Below are 9,199 nucleotides of genomic sequence, written 5' to 3' on the forward strand. Positions count from 1 at the left end.
AATGTATTATTATTTATTATTAACCTGGGGCCAGGCAGTGCAAAGGTAGGGCATGCTGGATTTCCCAGCTTTCAAATTCCAAAAATGAGAGGTGCTAAAAACTTGTAGCATGAATCGGGAACTCAGAAGATACTCTGATTAAATTACTTTTGCTTGGTAAGTAAAATGTGTGTAACATTGCATTAAAATGATTGCCACGTACGGTCATACCTTTGAAGTTGAACGGAATCTGTTCCAAAAGTCCATTTGGCTTCCAAAATGTTTGATAACCAAAGTGTCTGCAGGAAGCTCCTGCAGGCAATCAGAAGCCGTGGAAGCCCCGTCGGACATTCGGCTTCGAAAAATAGTTAGCAAACCGGAACAGTCACTTCCGGGTTTGCAATGTTTGGGAGCCAAAAAGTTCGAGAACTGAGCTGTTCAAAAACCAAGGTACAACTGTACTTGCAGTTATATTGTTAATTCATTTATTATTGTTTAGCATTGCCTGACATTATCAGAAGGTGAAATTAAAATCCTTTGGTTTTCCGAAAGCAGTTTCTCCATCAAACATAGACTTACCAAGCTAAATGTTGTCCATTCACAACAACAAGAGCAGATTTGAATTCTTCACACCCGAGAGCGTATTTTTAAGACCCCCCTACTGAAGAAATTTTCAAAAATTAAGTTCCACCCCTGAAATGACATGCCCTAGTACATGGGTATCCAACAGGTCGAGCGGTTGAGCACTGGTTGTTAGAAATTGATCGTGGGGTAATTTTCGCCTGTGTCACTGCCCCCCCCCCTAAAAAATGGTTGCCAATTCAATTTCGACCTTCCTGCCTAAAAAAAGCTCAACAACTTTGATCTGAACCCCCCCCCCAAAGGTAGACAATAATGTCTTCCCTCCTTAAAAAAAGCTCAGAAACTTCTTTGACCTGCCCTCCCATGGGTAGATCACTGCCAGTTTTTCATTCTGTGAGTAGATCACAATCTCCCTGCCCTAGTGTGAAGGATCAGCCTTGACCAGCCTTCTGGCAGCTGCAGGCCATTGGTGGGTGTGGCTGCCCCTTTTCCTGTCTGTCTATCTGATGATCAGGGATTTGCCACTTTATCAGGCTGCCAGCCTGGGTCGAGTCGTTTCGCCCCTGGGCCTATGCCAGCACATTGTCTATTTTATTTCCCCCTCTTTTTGCTGCTAAAATAGGATGGGCTCTTAGAGGGCCAGGGGGAAAAAATGCTCAGAGTGGTTTGGGTTTAGCCCTTCCTGTTCTAGAACAACTATAGTTGCCAGGGAAGTTGTCTGAAGAAGCAAACAAGAAGATTTTTTATATTTCATTTTACAACGTATATAAAACAGAGAGAGGGGGTATAACAACAGGTGAAAATTAAAAGATGAAAGACAGAACTATGGAATAGGCGGGTGTGGAATGATTACAATTGCACAAAATAACAAAAGACGGAAGCAACTATCCACCCAGCTAAAATCTGTGATGGGAAGGTAGTCGATTCTAGAGTGCACATCCACCAGGTTACAGAGATTTCCCCCTCTTGTCTTCCTTCCCTGACAGGATGGCTCTGCTCACGATAAGGTTCAGCCGCTGGAACTAAACAAAGAAGAGAACCAAAAAGGATTGCTGGAGCGCAAGAAAGATTTCGTTTGGGGGTCAAAAATTGAGCTACCCCCAATTGTTGTGGAATCGGACAGGTACTTGCATTCTTTACAAAGCCCTCCCCCCCACTGCACTCTTGCAGTCAAACACCTCCCTCTGGGAAAGGCTTTGGGGCTCTTCTGACACAACGGCCACTCGCAGAAATGGCCAATTCCCTGTTTTCCGTCTGATTTTGCCTGGGCTCATCCAGTGTTGTCTGCTTAATGAGTCAGAGGTGGTGGGTTTCCTGGCCGTCCATCTCTCGCTCTCTCTTCTCTCGGTGTTCTTAGCGACAGCTACAGATCGTCTAAAAACACCCCGGCCAAAAGGAGCCATGACTGGAGCCACACCCGTGCTTTGGCCGACTTGCTAAGAACTCCTGTTCGGCAACAGGTCAGTTGGTCAACATCATCCTCTCCCTTTCGTAGCACTGACAACAACCCTCTGGGAGGTTAGACTGCAAGAGAACATTGGGCAACCTGTCAGGCTCTGGGCAGCCAGCATTGCCAAGGTTCTAGTCCCTGGGGCGCAACAAAGAGAGAGGGCTGTTGTCCTCAGGCCCTGCTTTTAGGTTTCCACAATGGCTGCTTACTGTCAAATAGCCATATTTCATTTAACCCTCCTTTTTTTAACAGGGAATCTTCACAACATGTAACTGGATAGCTCGGTCAGTAGAGCATGAGACTTAATTTCAGGATCATAGGTTTGAGTCCCACATGGGGGCAATATTCTTTCATTGCATGGAGTTGGAATACATAACCCATGTAGTCTTTTCCAACTCTACAATTCTCCGTTTAGCAAAATATTTCCCTCTTCTTTTCCCCCTGTTCAGTTTCTCTTTTTTCTGCTTCCCCTCGAAAGTTCAATATTGACTATATTTTTTAACTCAATGGAACACCTGTGCAGTTTCTCCAAGGATAGAGGATCTATCCCACCGATATTCTGGTCGAATTATGGCCCTCATGGATTAATTAGCCACTTCTGCATCAGGGATGGGGAGCCTGTGGCCTTCCAGATGTTGCAAACTCAAACTCCCATCTGCCCCAGCCATCATGGCCCATGGTCCAAGATGGTAGGACTTGGAGTTCAGGAGCATGTGGGTGGAGAGTGACATAGAACATTGTTCTAAATTGTGGTCCAGCTATTTTATTTCCTTCCCTGTTGTCCGTCTCTCTTCTTTAGGGATCAGATGTGGTGCTCTTGTATCCTTCTCTCTCTGCCCCAGTTGCTGCAGGATAGTCACATAAACATTTGGGTCTGAGGGACAGAGGCAGTTCCCACTTGGTGAGCTGCATGTTACCTGGATTCTAGAAATGGATGCTATTCTACTTCCTGCCAAAAGCTCAGCAGCATCGTCTGGCTCCTGCCAAATCATGCTGGACTTGGTGGGCCTATGGTCTGATCCAGTGGCCCAACTCTCCCATGTTCTTATGCCTCAGGGCTCAGGGGGAACAGGTGTATGGTCCAAAACAGACAAGGCCGAAGCCTCAGAGAAGCACGGTCAAAGCCCAACAGGGGTCAAGACCCAAGGGAACAGGACCTTAGGCAAAGTCCTCACACCAGAGACAAGTTGCTTGGGATGAGGAGCAAGCCCTGAAGCTAAGCCTTCTTTATAGGGCCTAGTGGACAGGGATTGGCCCTGGAAGGTCAGCTGACCAGGTGCTTAGGCAGGGCGGTACTGCAGCCTAGATGGCACTGTTGAGCCACTGAGCTCAGTGTTGCAACGGAACTGCCTTTTGCATTGAAATATTTGCTGAGTAATAAACACAGAGAGAGAAAATGCTGAGTGTTGCTTGCTTTGGTTTCTAGAAGGTGACCTCAGGCATCCCTTTGCGAAAGGTGGCCTCCAAGCTACAGACCCCTCCTTCCCGCGACTCCGGTTGCAAAAAGTCCGATGAGGACATCTCCAGCAGCTCTCTGAGCCAGGAAGCTTTGAGGGAGATTGCCGAGGGCACCAGACGGATTGCTCTGATTGCTGCCCGTCGCCGTTCTCGAGCTCAGGACAGAGACCCCAGTGGGGAGGTCTCTTCCGTCCATGGTTTTGAGGAAGGGACTCTGGAGCTGCATCCCAGCTCCCCTCCGGGGCACCTCTTGAAGGATACGGAGAGCGTCCACGGCCTCAGCATGGAGCCCCAGAGAGAAAAACGGCCACAGCACAAGGCTCAGAAGGAGCAGCTCTTGGAATGGAAAGCCGGGAAGAAGAGATCGCGCTCCCTTGACCCTACCTCCCCCAGGGTACGTCTGCTTTGGGGGGAAATGGTCGTATTCGCAGGTCCATTCAGTAGAAAAATGAGGCAAAGGGGGAGAGCAGTATCTGAATAGTGTCTGCTAGGGATCGTTCCAGTTGCTGTGTACTCTGCACCGCTACAACAGCCACCAGCATTTTGCTTCACACAGGCCAAATTCTGCGCCATGAAAAGCGAGATTCCACAACATGCATAAATTAGGCATCCAAATTAGGCTGTGCTTCCAATTCGTTGCACAGTTCTTTTCTTGCTCTTTTGCACCAATTCTTCTACAATCGTTTATGGAAGTCGAATGGAATCCGTTCCGGAAGTCCATTCAACTTCCAAAACGTTTGGAAACCAAAGCATGGCTTCTGATTGGCTGCAGGAAGCTCCTGCAGCCAATCGGAAGCCCCGCCGTATATTTGGCTCCCAAAAGTGGTTCGCAAACCAGAACAGACACTTCCGGGTTTGTGGAGCCAAAATGCTCCAGAACTAAGCTGTTTGAAAACCAAGGTATTAACAAGGGGAAAAGACAAGGAACTCTACTGTTTAAGCCGCAGAGTAGGGAACTCACGGTCTGCTGAGGCTTCAGATTCTGCAGGTGTTTTGCATTCCAACTTTTAAACACCTGCTGAAAACATTTCTGTTCTGCCAGGCCTCTGCAGGCGATTAAGAATACATCCTTCCACAATGGGTACTTGATTTTTGTTTTTCTAACTTTTTAACATGTTCTTACTTTAAGGCTTTATGTATTTTCGTTGTCGTCCACCGTGATTTTTTTTATGCAATAGTAAAGGTAAAGGACCCCTGACAGTTAAGTCCAGTCGTGGACGACTCTGGGGTTGCGGCGCTCATCTCGCTTTACAGGCCGAGGGAGCCGGCGTTTGTCTGCAGACAGTTTTTCCGGGTCATGTGGCCAGCAGGACTAAGCCGCTTCTGGCGAAATCAGAGCAGCACATGGAAATGCTAGTGGTCTATAAAGATTGTAAATAAATGTATGTATGTATGTATGTATGTGTGGAGGCCCACAGGTTCCACAGCCCTGAATTAACGGCTCAACGGCAGAGCAAATGTCTGACAGGCTGAAAGAGCCATGTTCAGTCCTAGTGCCACCGTTTTTTGTTTTTTGCTGGTGTCGGAAAAGCCCCCTGCCTGAGATACAACTTTCTCCCCACCCCACCACCTCCTTGTCCTGTCCTGCAGGCTCCCCAGGTAAAGCACCGGGTCCCCTCCAGCCATGCAGGTGATGGACCAGACGTTCAGCTGCCCAAAATCAAGTCCCCAGATGTCGTCATGAGCAGCCTTCCCCACATCCTTCCAGCTGCCACAAAAATCAAATTCTCTGTTGGCCAAGAAACAGGTAAACTGTCACCCGATGGGTCTCTCAGCGTTGGTCTAGGCAGCAGGTCTACTCAGGAGTAAACCCCAGTGGATTTGATGAAGTTACTCTTCATCCCTGCAACACACACACACACACACACACACACACACACACACAAAATAGGCAAGTCATCATTTCTCAGCCTAACCTACCTCACAGGGTCGTAAGGAAAAAATGGGGAGGGGGGAGAACCATGCTTGCCACTTTGACCCTCCTTGGAGGAAAGATGCGATATATCATATTAATGAATGAGTGATGGGTGCTTTTGTTTCCGCATTTACTCTGCCTCCTCTTCCCGTTCCTCTCCAGAAGAAAATCCTTTGCAGATTCTGGCTATCAGCAGCGCTGCCCCCAGCACCATCCAGCAGAGCAACGCAGGTCAAATGCGAGGTCAGATTCTCCAGAAGCGGGTCAAAGGTCAGTATGGGGGGCTATGAATGGGCAGGGCATAAAACTCCAAACTGCACAAACCATCAGCATCAGGATCCAAAGGTCTGGAACCTCTTCCCCTTCCACCTAATTAGTGTGTAGGATTGCCCTGCCTCCTTCAGGAGGGAGTTCCCTTAATAGGGTGCCACCACAGAGAATGCCCTGCCTTGGGTCACTGCCTTGCCTTCTAGGCAGACCATCAGCAGGAACTCTCAGGCAGAACCTAGGGCTTGGGGTGGTTGGTACTGGGGAAATAAGCAATAGCTGAGCAGCCTCTGGTTCAAGATCAGGAGATTTCTCCCAATAGCCATCTGCTTTTGCACCCAGGGCCTGCAGAGAACACCAGTGGGCAGAAAAAGCAGCAGCAGCAGCAAGTCCCCAACTCGAGGAACCCAGCAAAGACAAAATAAAGGCTAAGGGAAGATGGGAGAAGGCTCCTCTCTTGCCACCCAGATGCAGACGGGTTCTACTTGGCATAACATGTATTTAAGATATTGGCATTTGTGGATGACGAGAATGAATTTTTAGATTATTGCCCACAGATCATCTTGTAGCATTGGGCTTTCACTTAAAGGTGTATTCATCGTGGTTTACATTTCGCATCAGATTTGGTTTTTTGTAAACCGCTCTGCTATATTATGTGTGCCGTCTATAAATTTCACAAAATGATAAATAAACACGACCAGGACATGGAGCACATTCGAGCACACGTGCAAAATTGCATTTTTTTAAAAAAACGTATTTTATTAGGATTTTCATAGCATAACATTAACAAAAGCAAAAATTCCCTCCATATTCACACCATAGCTGTCAACTTTCAGATCTGAAAATAAGGGATCAGCAGCCTCACCTGTCCCGGGGACAGTCAACGGGATATCTAACAATCCGGGATATCAGCAGGAGGCAGCGGGAAACGGTGCTGGAATAAGGGAATTTTCCGCAAAAAAAGGGAAGGTTGACAGCTATGATTCACACTGCCCGGCATATTCACACTCCTCCTCCTTCCTTCCCTAGTCTTGGCCACTTATTTTTATTTTTGCAGTCAAATATGTCTATTTACACACAGTTTGGGTGATACATCCTGCAAACATTCCCCAAACCAGCAGGCTTTTAATGCACTGCTCTGGTTCGCTGGTTGCAGCTGTCAGGCCTGAAACATGCGCACCTTCTCCTGCAACACAAGAAGGGAATCTCCTCTGCTCTCTCGCTTGCTTGTTTTCGGGAGGCACGTCAGAGAACGGGGAGAGAGGAAGCCAGCCGTGAGGGAAAACAACCTCGATTCAGTTAGTAAATCTCTGAAGCATGAAAGAGATGTGGAGGAATTACAGAAGACGATTTGAGCTCTCCCAGGAGGCAGGAGGGAGGTGAGGGGGGGGGAGAGAACTTTTTGGAGCTCTGCAGGGTGAAGAGAGGACTCAGCCAACAAGGCCTAACAGAAGAGCCCTTCATCCCTAATGGCCGGAGTCCAAGCGGCTTGGACCGATGATGGGTTTACATCATGCAGCCTGCGCCCCTGTCAAAACATTTTCACAAAGGCTTTAGATCATTTGGACTTCACATGGTGGTGAAGGGAGAGGAGGAACTCTGATGTGCAGGAGATAAGGTGTGGGTGCCTGGAGAAGAGGAGGGTGTTTTTGCATTGTTGCGTGATGCCCCAATCTCTCTCTCTCTCTCTTTTTTTTTTACTGTTCACTCTAGCACACCAAAAAGAAAAAATACCCATAAACACAAAACAAAAAGAACATCAATACATCAACTAATCATCTCAAAACCTTCAAGTAAAAATGGTTTTTTTCTATAGACCCAACTTCCCATCTACTCCTTACTTCAATTTCACATCAGTTGTATGCTGCCACGACATAACAAGTTAAATTAAAGTTTAATCATCTTTAGTCTATCTTAAATTTTACACAGTGGCGTAGCGTGGGGGGTGCAGGGGGGGCCGGCCGCACCGGGCGCAACATCTGGGGTTAGGGCAAATCCACGGGTTAGGGGGCGCAAATCCACGGGTTAGGGGGCGCAAATTACTTGCCTTGCCCCGGGTGCTGACAACCCACGCTACGCCACTGATTTTACATCATACTTAGAACTGCTACTGAAATTATTCGAATGCTGCGACGGACATTAAACTACTATTATTATTTCTCAGATAAATTTTGAAGACTTCCCATTTTGATATAAATACCTATATAGGTTTATTTTCTATTTTTTCTGACAAGCTATCTAATTCCGCATATTCAGCCAATTTTTGTATCTATTCTAATCTTGATGGGACTTTGTCACTCTTCCAGTTTGCCGCGATGAGCACCCTTGCCTTTTTGGGAATGTCCAAATCTGTAATTCCCCAAAGGAAAGCTTCTGGTTTTCTTATTAAAGGATGTTTTTAACATTTTTTCCAATTCTATATGGATATCCTCCCAGAACACCTTGATTTCTTTACACTGTGCCACCCCAGTCTCTGAGCGGTGAGAAACGTCAGAGGTGCCTACGCTTAAGCAGGGTTCGGGTTCATTGGACTGAGGGTCACCGGAGACCGTGATGTATTTAGGATACGGTGCTTTTGTTTACACAACCTGGGCCTAGGATGGAGGAGCTCAGACCATTAACACCTCAACAGATCTTGCTTCCTCATTAGGTTTCTAGTCTTGTGCCCATTATGAAGCAGCTGTGTCTGTGTCTGCAGCTTCAAGAATCAGCCCAAGACTCACACGCACAACTCTCATAGACACAGCTGCTCTTCACCTCTTGTTCTCCATCCTAGGATGATGTGGCATCCAGCCATTTGAGGTGGAGAAAGCCCCGCCCATTTTCTCTGCAAACCTCTTTGGATATGTAAATAGACGTACTTAAGGGCCAAAGCCATTCCCTTAACAGAGGAACTGGTTTGGCTGGTTCAGAAGCCTCTTCCACTAGATTACAAGCAGGATTGAAAGGGACCCCAGGTATCCTCCAGACCGACACCACCCCAAAAAACTCCCATTACGGTAGATTTTACCGCTGGGATGAAACTGTAGAAGCAAAGGCAAATGAGCTGCTCCTCCCTCTGGCTGGACCTGTGGTTCTGCCCACATGCTTGGAAAGGCATTTCCACATAGGAAACCCGCCTAAAGACAATCCATAGTGCCAGAATTGGGGGGGGGGGGAGCTTGTGCAAAGCAAGCACTTTCCAGAGAAAGTGAGAACAATGGAATTTAGGGGAGCACGGTGCCCTTCGCTGGTTTTGGAGACTCTGGTAAATGGTTTGCCATGGTACCCTCTGGAGAAACCCCACCCCGAACATTTGTAAATCATTTCTATATAAATCAGAGCAAGAGACAGTCAAACACAGTGGCCACAGGGTCACCCAAAAACCCAACGTTGTCTGATCCCCCCACTGCAAAACTTCTGGCATCAGTTTGGATTAGATAAGAAAACGATTACTAAACTTTGGCACCAGTTTCCGAGGGATCCCAGGTTTTGGGGTTCATAGTTAATGAAGCTGCAACATTTTTTAAAACACACACACACACATTGAATTTCTCCTATAAAGAGTA

The 9,199-nt window shown here is 47.2% G+C and overlaps 1 protein-coding gene across 1 annotated transcript in view; it reads left to right on the plus strand.

Annotated features, from left to right (window-relative positions):
- Positions 1 to 6,367, plus strand: part of LOC310749122 (kinesin-like protein KIF19) — a 31,342-nt gene extending 24,975 nt beyond the window's left edge. Inside the window, exons 15-20 of the mRNA XM_083585609.1 lie at positions 1,548 to 1,684; positions 1,919 to 2,021; positions 3,438 to 3,863; positions 5,060 to 5,216; positions 5,547 to 5,654; positions 5,994 to 6,367. Coding sequence (XP_083441735.1) covers positions 1,548 to 1,684; positions 1,919 to 2,021; positions 3,438 to 3,863; positions 5,060 to 5,216; positions 5,547 to 5,654; positions 5,994 to 6,076 — 1,014 coding nt within the window. The 3' untranslated portion in view covers positions 6,077 to 6,367. The remainder of the gene's footprint in view (positions 1 to 1,547; positions 1,685 to 1,918; positions 2,022 to 3,437; positions 3,864 to 5,059; positions 5,217 to 5,546; positions 5,655 to 5,993) is intronic.
- The last annotated feature ends 2,832 nt before the right edge of the window (positions 6,368 to 9,199 follow it).

This window comes from Podarcis filfolensis (genome assembly GCF_964270895.1).
Source record: "Podarcis filfolensis genome assembly, chromosome: 14".
Lineage (NCBI taxonomy): Eukaryota > Metazoa > Chordata > Lepidosauria > Squamata > Lacertidae > Podarcis > Podarcis filfolensis.